This window comes from Papilio machaon, chromosome 26 (genome assembly GCF_912999745.1).
Source record: "Papilio machaon chromosome 26, ilPapMach1.1, whole genome shotgun sequence".
Classification (NCBI taxonomy): domain Eukaryota; kingdom Metazoa; phylum Arthropoda; class Insecta; order Lepidoptera; family Papilionidae; genus Papilio; species Papilio machaon.
The window spans coordinates 1,648,552-1,666,634 of record NC_060011.1 but is presented as its reverse complement, the minus strand read 5'-3'; the positions used below and the strand labels follow the sequence as shown (position 1 = coordinate 1,666,634).

The 18,083-nt window shown below is 34.5% G+C and overlaps 1 protein-coding gene across 4 annotated transcripts; it reads right to left on the bottom strand.

Annotated features, from left to right (window-relative positions):
• Positions 1 to 968: 968 nt before the first annotated feature.
• On the bottom strand, positions 969 to 18,083 carry LOC106717381 (MTOR-associated protein MEAK7). 4 transcript variants are annotated; one of them, XM_045684519.1, is made up of 10 exons: positions 17,942 to 18,083; positions 16,384 to 16,513; positions 5,689 to 5,821; positions 5,289 to 5,380; positions 4,559 to 4,752; positions 3,959 to 4,095; positions 3,402 to 3,548; positions 2,546 to 2,772; positions 2,222 to 2,407; positions 969 to 1,153 (listed from the first exon to the last, which is right to left on the bottom strand). In XM_045684519.1, exons 2-10 carry the CDS (start codon positions 16,510 to 16,512, stop codon positions 1,043 to 1,045), a joined length of 1,356 nt encoding a protein of 451 aa, XP_045540475.1. In that variant the 5' UTR covers position 16,513; positions 17,942 to 18,083; the 3' UTR covers positions 969 to 1,042. The 4 variants fall into 4 exon arrangements, with proteins under 4 accessions (XP_045540475.1, XP_045540473.1, XP_045540474.1 ...); XM_045684517.1 differs by having other exon boundaries at positions 16,351 to 16,513; positions 17,961 to 18,083; XM_045684518.1 differs by lacking the exon at positions 17,942 to 18,083 and adding an exon at positions 17,713 to 17,872 and having other exon boundaries at positions 16,351 to 16,513.

Below are 18,083 nucleotides of genomic sequence, written 5' to 3'. Positions count from 1 at the left end.
CTAAAAAGCATAAATAATTAGATGCGAATAAATAAAATATCCTAAACATAACTAAAGATGACGAAAATTAAAAAAAAAGATTTTGACTTTGTACCCGATTGTAGTAAATATTTGGAGATCTCTGTTAGGAATATCTGTAAAAGGAGAAAGTCTTTAACGAAAAAAGCGTATTAATATAATTCATTAACCGTTGGTTTCTGAGACCATAATATTTTTATTAAACATATCAACATCCCTGTCATTATCTTAGAAAAAAAAGAGATAACAATATTTTTAAACGTGGATTTTGGTTTCAAAAACCTAAGGTAAGTGAACTAATAAAAAAGAAACCTCTTTTCGTAGTTTTAGTATGAAAAATATATTCTAAATGGATTCTTTAGTAACCATAAAGGTAGTAACACACAACAGTCGATAATATAGCGAAGTGACCGCTGTCCATAGACATCTACGTATACAGTTAATAAATTTGAAGTGTCTGCATCGAAAACATGAATTAAATTTATGTCTATGTCTATACGCAAGCCGCGTTTGTTCCAGATAATATCAGAAACGGCTGGACTGATTTTGACGGAAATTTAACTGGAAGGTAGCTGATATATGGGGGCTATATTATAGGCTATTTTTTTAAATTTGCACTGACAAAGTCGAGGACAACCGCTAGTCTATAAGTTGAAAGGTTGTAGATGCGTATTAAAATGTTGGTGGCTCAGGGGTAAAGCACTTGACTTGCAATCTTCAGGTCCTGGGTTTGAATCCCGCCATGTACCAATGTGATTTTCGATTTACATATGTATTATTTATCGTGATGCTGCACATATCTGAGAAGAAATTCAATGATATGTGTCAACCCGCACTGGGCCTGTATTGACTATGTCCTAGTCACCCCTAACTTAGGGTAGGCTCCGAGCCCCTCAATGAGGACGCATAGTGGAGCTGATGATATGCGTATACCGTTTAATGGACAGAGAAGAGAGTTACAGAAAAGAGACTTATTTTGACAAAAGTATAGACTAAACTACTACTAGTACTTACAAGTTAGTGTTTATAACGGTGGGGGCTCGCGTATGCCCTCGCTGTGTCGTGTGCGGCCCGCCATGTCCAATATAGCCTTCGCCTCCGGGTTCGTATCCAGTACGCTAACATCGCGCTCCTCCTACACAAATATATTTTATAGCAATAATACATGCAAACTGAAAAGAAAACTCAAGTTATCTTACTGCAGTGAAATCCCAGCGTAAGAATTAAATAAGTAAACCTGATTGTATCTTACATTTCGAAGGACCATATCACATACTTGGAAAATTATCGACGTTTACCAATCTTACTAATATAAATGCGAATGTTTAAATGAATGGATGGATAGATAGATGGATAGATGGATGGATGGATGGATGGATGGATGGATGGATGGATGGATGGATGGATGGATGGATGGATGGATGGATGGATAGATGGATGTATGGATGGATAGATGGATGGATGGATGGATGGATAGATGGATGGATGGATGGATGAATGGATGGATGGATGGATGTTTGTTTGAAGGTATCTCTAGAAGGGCTCAACAGATCTTGATGAAATTTGCTATAGATGTAGAACATAGTCTGTAAGAACACATAGGCTACTTATTACGATTTTTTGATTCCGCGTGGACGGAGTCGCGGGCGACAGCTAGTAATGTACCACAGAAATTACTGAATATCTTTACCACTTTATTTTTCTAGATTGTTGAAACATATAGTTACATTTCTCTTTCTCTGTCGACAGTTATAATAAAATACTAACCATTGCAGTTATTTAACAAATCCCTGACTAAGTTCAGGTTTGGCGATGAGTTGGACAAACTCGTACTCCGACCAGCGCGCGGAGCGCTCCGAGAGGAGAGCCTAGGAAGGAGAGGAAGGTGAAGGAGAGGAAGTTAAAAGGATTATGGAAGGAATATGTGAACAACCGAATCATCTTTGTCTCTATCTCTCTTTGGTAATCGTGTAGGAGAAAGGATGAGATTTTGACAGTGTAATAGGAAAATTATACATAAATATTTAATTCCGGGTAATATTTCAAGGCTACAAAATAATTCGCAGCCAAACCAAAACTGTTACTACTCCTAAGAGAAAAAAATTAAAAATTTTATGGCAATAAACAAATTATAAAACAACGCCATCTATTGTTACTGTAATAAACTAAAATTCCTAATAAGACAGACTAATCGATTACTTACCTGTTCCTTTTCAGTGAGAGGTTTATCTCCGACCCCCCAAACTTCAAGACTGCGTATATGGAATGTGGGGTCCTTGCTGAGGCGTCGATACCCCCTGTAAGTGCTGCACGACTCCGCCGAGGACCCCTCGCCGAAAGGGTCCGCGTTCACCCAGATACCCCCAAAGTGGAACTGACCACCCATTAGCTGTATTCAAAAAATAAACAAAGGTTATTAAACATTAATTTCCAGTCAAAGTGGACCCCCTGGCGTCAACAGAAGAGCAAAAAACTAGAAAATTGTGAAAGGGGTCTATGGAAAAGATTTGATATCTCTAATACTCACTAAACCATTAGGTAAAGTCTTGGTATGATGATTTATATATTGATAATGATCATTGTAATTAGTGGCAGGGTAGATACGCATCTTGGGGGCGGCTGTGAAGAGGAAGGACTCATCAGTCCCTGTGAAGTTGGGGCCGAATGCCCACGTGCAAGATGCGAACCCCCCGAATATATACCCGCTGCTGTCCTCAATTATCACAACTGATGGTCCTTGCTCTATTATACGACCTGAAAATATAACATATTAGCATTTAAAAAAAATGAAACAGGATAAAAAGTGGGGAAAAAAGTCTTTCTTCTGATTCTAAGCTACCTTTCCACTAATTTTCAGCCACATTGGTTTAGAACAGTGTTTCCCAAAGTGGGCGATAACGCCCCCTTGGGAGCGTTTGAAACCTAGGAGGGGGCGATAAGGGGCCCAAAAAATGGGGGGCATTGAAATTAATTAAAGTAATGAAAATGTGGTTTTTAAGTTTTAGGGCTGAATAAAAATTAGGGGGCTCTGAAATATAATTGATTTTCAAAGGGGGCGGTGAAAGAATTAAGTTTGACAATCACTGGTTTAGAAGCACGACTTTCTTTTATCATACTAATATTATAAATGCTAATATTTAGATGGATGGATGGATGTTTAAAGGTATCTAAAAAACGGCTCAACAGATCTTGATGAATTTTGGCACAGAAGTAGAACATAATCTGGAAGAACACATAGCCTACTAAGTTTTTTTTTTTATTTCACGCGAACGGAGTCGCGAGTGACATCTAATATAAACATAAATATATACTGTTCAAATCATGTAAGACCCCATAAAAATGACTATAATGAACAGTTTTTGACCACCTTTTATAAAACTCACCTGCCATAGTAGAGAAAGATTCTCCATGGATATGAGAAGAGAAGAGAAACCGCCATTTATGTTGATACTTCTGCGGGAGATGACTATTGATCCAAACGATATGGGAAATGTCGATAAAGGCAGGGTAATCAGGCATTGCGTCCAGACCTAAAATAATACAGATTATCTAGTAATTAATTATATAAAAAAAAAGTTTGTACGTCACCACTCTTCATAACGAGTAAATTTGTTTACGATATAAGATAAAATTTAACATATCTGTGAAAAACATAAACCTATAATAATGGGTTTCACCTGACAAAATATTAAATTAAAATGTATATAAAACTAGCTTTTAACAGCGACTCCGTCCGCGCGGAATAAAAAAAATGCACACAAGATAAAAAAGTTCCTATGTCTGTCTCCTAGTTCTAAGCTACCTCCCCATCAATTTTCAGCTAAATCAGTTCGACCGATCTTTAGTTATAAATAGTGTAACTAACACGACTTTCTTTTATATATATAGATTAAAAAAAAGGGACATCTAATCTGTAGTTGTACTAAAACAATAAAGTTACCATCAGGTATAGGCAGTAAAGAGGGCGCTGCAGGCGGCATAGGTGTAGGACTCTCGTCTCCTCCACGCTTATTTATTCCATACAAATTTACATACACCAACTCTGCCAGTTGTTTTAACAAGATATTTGACTGCAACCTGAAGCAAATAAATCGCAAGATTCGGATTTCAGTAATACTAGCTGTCGTCCGCGACTCCGTCCGTGAGGAATTTAAAAAAAAAACTTAGTAGCTTATATGTTCCTCGAAACTATGTTCAACATCTATGCCAAATTTCATCGACATCTGTTGAGCCGTTCTGGAGATACCTTCAAATAAACATCCATCCATCCATCTAAACATTCGCATTTATAATATTAGTAAGATTACTAAGATTATATTGTTTTAACGTTTAAAATATGCAGAATAAACTTTTATACACCAGAAAATTAAAAAAAAATCAACTAACTTTACATCTAAAGCACTATACAGAATACGAAACGAAATAATTTTACTATAAAAAGACAACAACAATTTCCAAACGTGGATAAGCATCCTTCCATACATTCGGAGTCAGTTAAAAAGAATAAAAAAAATATGATCCTTCGAGTCGGATATCTTACCATTTAGATAGTTGAGCAGCCGTACAATGATGCTGCGGCGACTCCAAGTCTCCAATAGTCGCGGTCACAGCCTCTCCTAGAGCCTGGACGTGTGATGCACTGGCTCTGAACCCTTTCTCCATCCAAACTCGTACCCGTTTAGATGATGATGATTTCACCATTTTTATGTATGTTGATGCTATACTTTCACAGTACTGACAAAAAACACAATAAGACAAATTATTTTTTATAACATTACTAGCTGTCGCCCGCGACTTCGCCCTCGCGAAGTTAAAAAAAATTGTAGCCTATGTGTTCTTCCACACTATATTCTACGTCTATGCCAAATTTCAAGGAGGTCCATGCAGCCGTTCTGAACATACCTTCTAATAAACATCCATCCATACATATATTCGCATTCATAATATTGATAAGACTGCTCTTTTAAATTTAAATTGATTAAAAAGCCAAATTCCTCAAAATCGTCAAATTCCTTACATGGAGGCCATTACGCTATTGAATTTTTCATTTATTTGCGAACTAGTTGTCACCCGTGATTCCATCCGAGCGGAATAAAAAAAAACTAATTAGTAGCCTATGTCTTCTTCCAGACTACGTTCTACATTTACGCCAAATTTCATCAAGATCCACGCAGCAGTTTCGGAGATATCTTCAAACAAATATCCATCCATCCATCCAAAGATTCGCATTTATAATATTAGTAAGATTATATTAAAGATAACAAACCAACCTCTTTTAGTAACTGATAAGGTAGTTCCACTTCTTCATTGTAATCCATTCCCAAACAGTTATAGGTCACCATCATTCTTTCATCAACAGTTCCTGTCAACAAATGTTTTATATAAACACTAGCAGTTGCCCGCGACTTCGTCCGCGTGGAATTAATAAAAAACTAGTAATAAATAAAGCCTATGTCGCTCTTCATAATTAGGGATAATGTACAATTCTTATAGTGAAATAATTTTCTTCAACGCTCTATTAGTTTTTGACTTTATTAGTTACATTCAAAATAAACTATCGTAACACTTGTTTGACTCGTATCGTTGTATCTATATTTTTAAGGCTTTAAGATATGACAATGTTTATTAATACAAATTACAGTGCAGTGTATTTCTGGAAGTTATACATACCTCTTACATTATACACGTAGAGTTCTGCAAATCTATTAAAGTCGACTGTAGCAGTCTTTTGTTGACCGGAACCGAATAAAAAGTTGGTGAGGTACTGCGCTAATCTGGGATCTATTTGTGGGCCCCAGAATTTCTGAAATATAACATTATAAAATATTAGCGAAAAACAGTTATAATCAAGCGAAGGATTTACGGTCTCACTCCGACTCCTAAATCAGTTTTATGGTTGTGAATATTTCATATTAGATCTACACTAAAGGTATGCCTAAGCTATCATTTAAAGACTGCAATACGGCAGTTACTTTTCCCTTCGCATCGTTTTCTTATAAGAAAAGGGTGGGAAGAAAACGTCGACTAAAATAATGCCTCCGACACACAAACTTTGCTGTAGGTACTTGGAATTACTTCCACTTCACATCTGTCTTCTGTGTGGTCGTGGTATTTCACTGAGCGAGGCAAATTCGTGCACCCAACAAATACTGTTGTTGCGGGATCTACCACTGTTAAAAGTTGATAAAATATAATATTATTTATTAATTTATTTAAAGGTATATTTTAAAGATTATAAAAAGGATATATAAAGATAAAGTTTTTAAATATTTTTAATTTGTATTCGTTTTAAATTATTTAAGGGTAGGAGATATCCAGTGACGTGTAAATCCTCACTTCATTGAACCGACCCGTTAATTAGAGTACAAAGATGATCCAAATATATCTTAACAAACTCTGTAATACAGTTACTGGAGTACTTAAATTCGTTTAATGGATATTTAAATGTACCCCTAGTGTAGATTTGGAAATAACTCTACACTAAGAGTGCCTTTTATGGACCAATTAATTCTACTGTGACCGATTATCAATGTATTCAGTACTAGCTGTCACCCGAGACTCCGTCAGAGTTAAAAAAAAAAAACTTAATAAGAAGCCTATATGTTCTTCCATGTTCTACATCTGTGCCAATTCTTCAAGATCTGATGAGCCGTTCCGGAGATAACTTCAAACAAACATCCATCCATCTAAACATTTGCATTTATAAAATTAGTTAGATTGTAAATGTAGGTTCCCACTGCCGATAAACTCTTACAAAAAAAATAATATTGATATCTATAATAATATGATTTTTCGATATTGAGAAAGATGAGATATTTTTATACGATTCTTTTCACAGTGGAAAAGCACATTTACTGTAAGACTTTTAATTTGAATGAAAATAAAAATATTTACACTTTTAATTCGATCTATCAACACCATTACGGTTGTATACATGAAAGCTTTCATAAATTTATTCTTTCTTTCGAAAATGATATTTCCTTTAGACTTTTATAAAGTAAATAAAAGGAAATCATAATTTATATTTACGTCGAAAACATTTAAGAAATGTTTATTATTCCTACGCTACTGCTATCACATAACATGATGACACCCACGTCGTGTTGAGCAACTAACAGTGGGTTTCTGACACCGATATCTCTGTATAAAACATATCGTCATCCCTGTGTTTAACAAAACGGAGAAAACAATATATTTTAAACGGGGATTTTGTCTCAGAAACCCACGGTAAGTCCGCGGATCTATATATATATATATATATATATATATATATATATATATATATATATATCTATATATATAAAAGAAAGTTGTGTTAGTTACACCATTTATAACTCAAGAACGGCTGAATCGATTTGACTGAAAATTGGTGAGCAGGTAGCTTAGAACCAGGAATAGGACATAGGATAATTTTTACCCCGTTTTCTTTCTTTTTTTTTTTTATTCCGCGCGGACGGAGTCGCGGGTAAAAGCTAGTATAACCATAGATTAACACTGCCATATACATCTCTCTCTTCTTGTCACAAATGTTTCGGCTATGAAATTTCACGGTGTGATTGTGGCCATTAAACTTGCTTTATAACAAGACTATAATGTACTCGCTTATGTAAATCAGCGCGTGATTTTACGTCATGGAAGTACTGGACTATTTATAGAAAAAAGTTTTATTACTGATACAATGACTCAGTCGTGATAAAAAAAACTGATATTGCACGATTGACATGTTTGGTAAAATACTTTCTAGGAATAGAGTATTTTTTGGCAACGATTTAACTGCGATTTAAATATGAAAATAATGTTTCTCTCTCATTTTTAAACTTCCGACTATTTAATCAATCATTCATTTAGCCTCGTAACGCCCACTGCTGGGCATAGGCCTCCCCCAAAGATCGGTCCTGTGCAACCCGCATCCAGGATACTCCCGCAAATTTGACCGGATCATCGGTCCATCTTGCGGGAGACCTTTTTTTTTTTTTTTTTTTTTTTTTTTTTTTTTTTTTTTTTTTTTTTTTTTTTTTTTTTTTTTAACGTCAAGAAATGCATTTACGCACCCCTACGCCGGGCTGTGCAATGGCGTAGGGAGTGTGGAACTCGCCGGCCGCAGAAGGCGACCGGAATACCCACTAAAACCTGACTGCCCTCCGACGCATTATGGCGGGGCCACGGGGACGCGTGAGCTTACTTCCGTGACCCCGCCTGCGTTATCGCCCTCTCACATGTTTGTGGGGGGAAGGGCGGCGGCGAATTGCCGCCTCCTTCTGTATATTGTCTGAAAGAACACATAGGCTACTTATTGGAACGAAGTTCCTTATCGCGCGTTGTGAAAGGGGGGTAGACGGGAAAAATTCTTACGAAAAGTTGTCACGACACTTTTTGCTATAGACGAATGAGCGCTACTTCACCATGGCAACGACGTGACAATATATAACGAAAATTCATCGAAATAAAATGTACTTCTTGTGAAGACTTAAGTTTTTTTATTCATAGAATAAACATTGGTTCCTTCACTAATTAATTGAAAGGAACTTCGTTCCATCAGGGTGTCCCTTGACACCTCTCAAGTTTTTTATGTTTTTTGTTAATTCCGGGCGGACGGAATCGCGGGCGACGATGAGGGCTAGTGTTTATATATCTATTTAATCAATTAATGTATATGAGTGGCTTGTGTTCTTTGACTTCTTACTTACAGTATCAATAGCGATGTTTAAATCACTATAAGGCTTTCTTTTGCAAGAAGAAATGAAATAGAAGCCTATCATGATACATTTGATTTCTAATATGGTCAGTTGGCCGTTGTCTAACTAAACGTTCGCTTAGGGACTTCGTACATAAGGAAACGTAAGACTTCGTAACTAATTGTATACTTGCATCACGAGTATCGCAGAGCTCCGTGCGAACAACAACGTTGAAAATACTTGACGCGAGTCGTCTATTCGGTCAGTACAGGTATAGCGACTGCATGTCAACTGTAAAGATTTGCTCTGCTATATTGAATATCGCAGCGATATCTTTCACGTTGATCTTTGCGAGCGACTGATTTTAGCGTCTATGTCCTTCGTAGTCAAGGCAATATACATCGTAGAAACTAATGTTGTATGATTCCATCGCAAAAATCGCGTTGAAATCAGATCGAAATGTCAGCAACGCGCGGTGTGTACGAACCTTTAAGATATTGTAGTGCATAAGTCGCTTAGCGTCTGAACTCGCCGGGTTTCGAAGATCTACGTTGCCTTGTATACGAAAAGCTTTAAGAACAAAATGTCGGCGACGTGTGCCTTGTGTTCAAACCTCTATGACATTATAGGGTTTAAGTCGCGTAGCGGTTACAATCGCCGGCTTCCGAACATTAACGTTGCCTTGTTTACGAAGGGCGTTACAGTTAGCGAATGACAATTTGATCTAATTTCAGATATTATAGTAAAAAAATACGGTACCAATAATTGTTATTTCTTCATAATTGGTTGTAAAAATACGCGTAAACGTTTTTTTAGTATATTAGTATATTGGAAATGTTGCGTTTTTCTAAATAATTAAAAACTTGCGTGTATGAAACAAAGTTAAAAAATTCTTGGCTAATATTTTACAGCAACACCAATATTTATACGCGGCGCCTGGTTTCCATCAATTCTACTACATAATAATAGATTGTAAGCATTGTGTATGGATTGAGCCATTAAATCAGCGGAATAAGAACATATTTTTAGGTCAAAAAGTATTTAATGAAACTTTTGAGTCTGTTCATCCTAAGTTTCATAATTATGAAAAAGAAATTCATATTTATATAATTACAATAGTAGCAAAACCACGAGTAGCACGAATAGACTGGTTTTAAAAAGTAAAAACCGCAACTTTCCGCATTAACAGAGAAATGAGTAGACGTCTTTAGGATAAACTTTATTTATTCCGCGACAAAATGTTATATTGTAAAAAGTATAATATTTTGAACTTATATTTCGAATTGCATGGCCACACAAGCAACTGGCAGCTAAAATACTCCCCGACATTGTTCTACAACAAAAAAAAATAAACAATCGCCGGCCGAGCGCCCTGTTTATATCTGCAGATTGAATTTATGCTCTCATTACTGATGTCTCGTTCTTTCATTCACAAATCTTTACTCGTTAACTGAAGTTATTAAATTCAAATTCATAAAAAAATACTAAATGTGTCTACGACGATTAACTTATTACCTTCAAGAGAACAGATAAGTAATGCGTACTATATTTTAACCACAACTCTTTCAGCTGGAATTTTAGTTTAGCACTAACTAGTGATCCTAAATACCTAATTTAACTTTGATTTAAAAAACCTCAATAATCGACTGACCGTGGCTGAAATAGATGAAATAGCGCCATCGAATAACATTGCTTTTTTTGCGATTAAGGTAATAAAAATTGAAAGAATCTAAAATCATTGAGCCTAGAAACTTGTTTATTTTTTGTACTAACAAGAAATGTATAGTTGTTCTGTGTGTAGTGACATTGATGATTGTGGAAGTAAAAGCACGTGCCTAATCCGAGAGTTAAGGCTCAAATATTTCCTATATATTATAAACGAGAAAATTTAGATGGATGGATGGATGTTTGTTTGAAGGTATCTCCGGAAAGGCTCAACGGATCTTGGAACGGAAATTTGGCACAGATGTAGAACATAGTCTAGAAGAACAAATTGGCTAGTTTTAAGTTTTTTCTTAAGTTCCACGCGGACGAAGTCGCGGGCGACAGCTAGTAACACATACACGAGAAATCCATCTTTGTCAGCCAAATTTCCATTCATCTCGTATTAAAAATATTTTAGGCGTTGAAATAGCAATAAATAATTATACATTGTACATAGTTTAGCGTGTACAGAATGTTTATGAATCAGTCCATCACAGTTTAGATAATAGGCTCAGGTGAGAATGAACAGTTGCGTTTTCTCGCACCCACGCACGTTAAACAGTGTGTACTGGATTCAGGTAAAATTGCATTTAATGTGACGTATTTTACTTAACACCAAGATTTTAACCTTACCTGCCAAAATTACTACTAAGAATACAAGAAATGGTGACTTCGCATTGTTAAACATTGGTAAATAAACGTCAAAACGAGTCTTAAGGAAATGTAAAATAAGGGAAACCTAATTAAGAAATTAAAACACGTGGACATTTAATAGAAATTTCACGCCGCCATGACACCATATTGAGAACGTATTAACTTTCGCGCCAAAATATGGGCCGGATGTAAAACAATTCGCGACAAAAGTATTCGATTGTACAGTTGGAATTCGAGCTCAGATTTAGAGTTTGCCACCCACGTTCAGTTAATAAACGCGATTTTACAGTCCGCCTGCAAAGTTTGACGACATGATTTGGTGAAAATCTTGAGTAATTTGGCGCAAATACACAAAGTGCGGTTATTTGAACGTTGGCTGTGTGTAATTTAGGCGGGAAAATAGTGCGTCTGAAGTCGTATACGCTTTACAGTCTGTTATATTGATCATAGTGTTTTTAGTGCTGTTTTAGGTGACGCTTTTTAATAAAATATTTCTTGCAATCCAATTATTCTTTTACACCTTATCCAAATACAATATTATACTATCTTTAAAACGACAAATACGAGATGTAAAATTGATAATAATTGTAGTGTCTACCCATTATCTAATCTATGATGTAATAAATATTTATTTGCGATATATTCTTTAATTTTTGTAACATCATCTTAGGATATATTTGTGAGTTGTGAATCATCATAGATTAGATAATGGACAGACATTACAATTATCAATTTAACATCTCGTATTAGCTTTTATTTGAAACTAGCTTTTACCCGCGACTCCGTCCGCGCGGAATAAAAAGTAGAAAACGGGGAAAAAATTATCCTATATCCTTTTCCTGGTTCTAAGCTACCTGCCCACCAATTTTCAGTCAAATCGATTCAGCCGTTCTTGAGTTATAAATAGTGTAACTAACACGACTTTCTTTTATATATATAGATGAAAGTTACGACCCTTTTAAGCATCCAGTATTTTCTAAAAGTATGTGATGAAAACGTAACTAAATAAGTTAAAAAAATGTTTCACAAAATAACATGACCACTTGAGTGAAGCGACGTAATTTAGTTTGATGTTATATTTACAAGGGTGGTACAACCCCCATCGACCCTATTTGCGTCTATTGCCGCCCGCTGACGTCATGGCCCTACCCATTGTTAGCCTACGTCTATATGGCAGTCATTTGTTAGACATTTTTGTTTGTTTATTTCTTTGAGTGCTCCGAAGAGCTCAAAGAAATAACGAATAAAAAATTGCGAACTAATTCCGAAGAATTAGTTCGCAATTTTTAAGCATGTTTTTTGATCGTTGCAATGTACTTTCGAGAAACAAAGCAACTTATAACTTAGGAAGAGAAAAGGTTTTTTTTAATTACCTCAATAACGAAAGAATTTTATAAAAAGCCGTTATTGCTACCTTAGTTAATTATGTATTAAATTTTACGTGGTAGACGTCAACAACAACTTCTGTTGCACGCATTATACGGCTCGCCCGGTGCAACCACCACACAGAAGACAGGAAAGAAGTGGAAGCAATTTTAGTCCCCTTTCCCTTTTCTCCCTTTCCTTATAAGATAGGAAGGGGAAGTGGATATGACGGAGGAAGGATCGCACAGGAAAAAGATATATCCCTTTGCTGTAGGTACGTCTATTCCTCTGTCGATTAAAGGTAGGCGTCTGCATCGGCAATTGCGGATGTCTATGGGCAGCGGTCTCTTCGCTACTTCAGCGTATTCAGGTGGCACCTTATAATAAACGTAGAATTTTAAGAGAAAGGACTTGTTCTGAAAGGTGATTGCCCGTACATCTGCATACCCCTAGCTTTTATTCCTCATTAAACTAAATTTTTCTTGGCAACCCTAATCATGGAATCTAGACCGGCTATTCTGAGAACTTTTAATTTTTTTACAAGCATTTCTTGTTTACAACGGTCGAGGCATTATCGAAGTTATAATCAGTTTTTAATCACATCAATGTTGCAATAAAGTAGAATTCATTGGCAGCTTTCGCATCAAAAGCGCGTCTGCCGATATATTATCGTCGGTAATAAAAAAAAACATTTTAACTTTTTTTTTTAAAAATTGCAACTATCAAATATAATAAAACCATTTTGGATTTAGAGAAAATTTCTATGCTACATTTTTTCAAAATGGAATTGAAAATTTGTAATTTTTTACGTAGACCGGACAAAAATGTGAAAATCACTTGATCTGGTTTAAATAATATGATATGTGAACCTCGGTTATATAGACTTTATGTTGTAAAAAAAAGATAAAATCTTCAGTTCCTACCAAAACAAACGAGAAATATATATATGACACTATAATATAGATATGACACTATAGTTAATTTAAAACTGTATTTATAAATAATTCTGGTATTTATAATTCATATCTATAATATTGTAACTGACTATCGGCACAGTACTCTCTACTCACTCTACTCTTCCATACATCTCTATCAGCCGTATCTTAATTCACGCATATCCTCTTTCACACAATCCATCCATACTTTCTTCGGTCTTCCTCTAACTTTGTAGAATTACTCGGAGATATCCACATTCAATGTCATTGCTTTCTTATTCATGTTATCATCTCTTCGTATTATATGTCCACGCTAACCATTTACGTCTCAATATTAGCGCTACCTTAAATCTTGAACAATCAAGTATATGGTGTTATATTTAGACAGTGAAAACTGACTATATCGTACCAATATCTAACTTCATACATCACGCTGATGTGAACAATAATAGGCGCAAGATGTACGATATCTAAGAAAAATCCGGTGGCGATAAAATTTAGTGATTAAGTAACAGCTCGTAAATACCGACGTCCAGTTTACTGCAAATCGGACAGTGAGGAGAATCAGGTGGCTATGCCTTCCTACTCATTGTCTGACGAGTTGAGACTTGACTAGAATTAGAAATGGCTAGAATAAAATCTAATAGTAGTCATAGTGTTTCATACACAGTGCGCGTCGGAGACATTTTATTCTTTTGTCGTTAACAGCAGTCACTCGTAAGCTGTTTGTCAAGATGTGAGAAAAATCGTTGCGATTTTCAAGATGACAGAGCAAATGTATACAGTTGACATGTAGTCGCAATGCTTGTACTGACCGAATAGGCGACTTGCGTCGACGATTCGACATTGTGTGAACGGGGCGCGCGCAACCATACAGTATTAGTTTTGACAATTTACGTTGCTTTGTGTTCGAAAGGCCTTAGTATTAGATTTAGTACGAAAAATCTATCCTTAGGGACTTTTTCAATGAACTTTCAACGTCTGCAGTAAAATTTAAAGCACAAATACCATCAGTTCTGGAACGTTCTATTTCGATACGTACTTTGTGGGGCCGTACATTACCGAACATTTTCCGAATCGTAAATCAAAATGTACAAACAATCGGACAATTACGCGCCGGCAGCTGTAAACTCAGGTCAATTGTACCGTGGGTTAGACATGTTGGAAGTGTTAACAGTACGCACTTGCATGAAATATACGATGTCTGGTTTAAATTATGCCAGTAGAGCTTAAAACTAGAGCTGGCATACGACACGATGACGTCATAAAACAGTCAATGCCAGCTTATCGCTACTGTCCTACTGTACTGGCATAATGAAAACTAGGCATGAACAAACAAGATTCCACGTAAAGAAATACATCATGAAACATCGTCAATAACAATTCTTTAACTATGGTTTTCATTTCAAACTGTTGTATTTTTTTACATCCATACCATGAATTTGACCAATGAAGACATAAAAAGATTAATATGTTGTTGTGCAGTTGTTTTAACAGTTGGAATCCGCTACTAGACTTCAATTTGTCGATTATTGAAACGCCCAAAAGACACTAAGTCTAGTAACTGTTAGATGGAGATGATCTAAATTCTAAGCTATATCAAAAAATAATACTGTAGTGCTGGTTCTTAAAAAAAAATCACAGAAAAAAATGACTTTTTAACTAAAAATAAGAAAGGAGAATAACGTTAAATTAACGTTAAATAAATAAATTAAAAACATATAACATTACATACATTTTAGACACCATTGTTATAATTTCGACATTTGGACAAAGATTAAATTAACTAAAGAAGCGCAATTTAGTAAAAATTCCACCACCATAATATGTTTGCATTTATATGTATGTAATATTTTTAATTTTACTTACAAATAAATATAAATTAAACTTTTTCAACCAGTGATAAGTTATGAATGCAATTTGAAACTACAGAATACTGCAAAATCAGAATCATAACAAAGTTTTTTTTAATATCATAAGGTGGCAAACGAGCAAGCGGTCACCTAAGTCCGCCTACACAGCGAAGCGACCGCTGCCCATAGACATCCGTAATTTCAGATGCGTTGCCTACCTTTAATCGACATAGGAGGGCACAGAAAGAAGATATATCCTCTTCCTATGCATTCCCTCCAACATTAATCCACTTCCCCTTCCCATCCTTTCCTTATAACAAAAGGGTTAGAAGGGAATGTAGTCTTAAATTAGGCCTTCGATACAACACTCATTAGAAGAAAAGCGGAATTGCTTCCATTTCACGCCTGTCTTCTTTGTGGTCGTGGTATTTCACCGGTCAATCTGACCCATTCGTGTACTCAACAAATATTGTTATTGCTCCACTGTAAAAAAGTAGTTGTAAAAGTTGCTATCAATTTTTGTTAAGAAATAGTTTTTGATCGTATTTTTTTTCAGGAGGTTCCGTTATAACAGCAGTATAGAAATTTTTCGAGGAACAATTATTAATAACAATAATAACTGGGTGCTCAAAAAGTTTATAAGGTAAAAAATTGAAAGGTAAAAACGTTACCAATCAAGTATTCATAAATGTAGTGCAAGTTTTCAATTTTTACAAAATTTTGTGACTAGTTTTTGTTTTAATTTTTTTTAATGTGATATAATATTTCTCACTATAAATAGTGTGTTAAGATGGGTACATCCAACGCGTTTACAACTCATTGGAAACGTGAAAATATGTTTGGACAATAAATAATTTACGACCAATAACAACGATGGCAGACTCTCAAACTGATTTCTGTTTGTTCCAAACATAAACCTACTAAAACAGTAACAATTTTTGTTTGTGGTCACACTGGTATTTACGATTATACTTATTTTTTTATTGCTGTTTCGATATATCGATTTTATGAATCGATTAGTTTACGACACTCATCTGGAAAGTTCTTGGTATATTAACATAGCAGTTAAAAAAAAAAAACTATATCACTGGCCGAAAAAAAAAAAAAAAAAAATTAAATTATAAAAAAAAACAAAAATGAACACACTTCCAGCAACACTGCATCTACTTTTCCACTCACGATGAGATCATCCTCCCGTATCCGTTCAGAGTTCTTGCTGGCCGCTCTGAATGTAGCCGCTACATACTTCTGTTCTTCTTTAGTCAATAGTGTGCACTTAGCAGCCAGCTTTTTACTTGTATTCCCCATCCTGTAATAATACCTTCATGTTGACATATATTTCTACAAGTCACCAATAGTTAAATAAACACAGGCACATTTGATAACCCATGTATTTTTAAGACCCGTAGAATATATAAAATCATTTTTTATTCTAGAGCTGCCAATAGATATAGAATTGCTTTAAACATCTGATTAAAAGAGAACTACAGGATTATTTTAGTAAAAATAGGAAAAACAAAAAACATTATCTATATTTCTATATCTTATAAAAAACTGGTCTGGAAATTGGATAAGTTATGATATGTAGGTTATAATGCAGAATCTAAATACAATGATAATTATAAAGTAAAAATTAAAGCAAAAAAATAAAGCTTGTCTGACAAGACATAAAATTATATATAAAACAAGTCATCTAACAAAGAAATATTTCTAACAAATTGAATTAAAACTTATATTAAATTTTATTACTTTGTAGCTAACAACAAAAACTGTTGCATTTTAGTGTACAATATTAATGCGCTTGTTTATTATTACTGAGAAAAATTTGTGTAACAAAATGTTTACATCTATATAAATGGAAGTTTTCATGAGCATTTTGATCTATCCAACAATAAAAGAACTCTGAATATAATTCTTTTGTTCATAAAAATAAATAAATTATGTAGAAATAACAGTTTCTGTTTGTACTTGTGAGATTTTTTTGCACATATTTAGTGCCATGACCTATTTAGAACAACAGACCTATTAAGGATGATCAGTTTTATATTTTGTTAATTTAATAAATAAAAATTTTTTTATCATTAAAATAACTTTAAACAAAGCTATGAAAAAAATATTAAATATAATCAATCCATTTTCGAATTAATTTTATTTTAATTAAGAATGTTTTCCATGGGTATGAAAATAATGATAAATCTACAATAATTTTAGACATAAGAAGCTGATAAGAATTATGTTTAAATTCAAACACATTTAGTGAAAACTACAAGTATTTAAATAAAACAACTCGTAAGGGCGCTTCACTAAAATTATTAAAACTTAACGTAAGACAAAAATCACGAGTTACTTAACCCTGACAAGTTTTCCGTAATCGTTCATACAAAATACATGGTCAAACATACAAGCAAGGAATAGTAAGAAAAATATTCAAATGTTAAAAACGTTACCGATAGAAAAATTAAAGTTCGAAAGCATTCAAAAGTCATACATAAATCTTTAAAAAAATACCTGTACTAAGATAGAACAAACCGCATTTATTTACACTACTTTAAGTCCACAATACATCGTTTTTTCGTAATATTGTACGTATTGAACATAATCGCGAATATCGAGATGACCACTTAATAATAAAAAATATTCACGTATACTTTAACAATAAACTAATAGTTCAAATAATTCAAATCAATAAATTTTTATCACCATAAATACACGATAACTTCATAGAAATAAAGGTTACCTGTCAAAATTTTATTTACTTTTTCTATCAGCTATAATCAGTGACAAAGTTAATAGTCACTTCAGTTCATCCACAAACACAATCCACGTCAACGTTGAGGCACTGCTTCCAGCGACTGTGTAAAACAGCCTTATTCTTATCG

Bases quoted from the DNA above. Each gene is read 5' to 3' on its own strand.
- LOC106717381 (XM_045684517.1), bottom strand. From the start codon at position 16,512: ATGGGGAATACAAGTAAAAAGCTGGCTGCTAAGTGCACACTATTGACT. The intron at 5,822-16,350 runs GTGTGTTCATTT...GTTATATTTCAG, and splicing joins TAGATGCAGTGTTGCTGGAA to AAATTCTGGGGCCCACAAAT. The intron at 2,408-2,545 runs GTGAGTATTAGA...TTTTGAATACAG, and splicing joins AGACTTTACCTAATGGTTTA to CTAATGGGTGGTCAGTTCCA.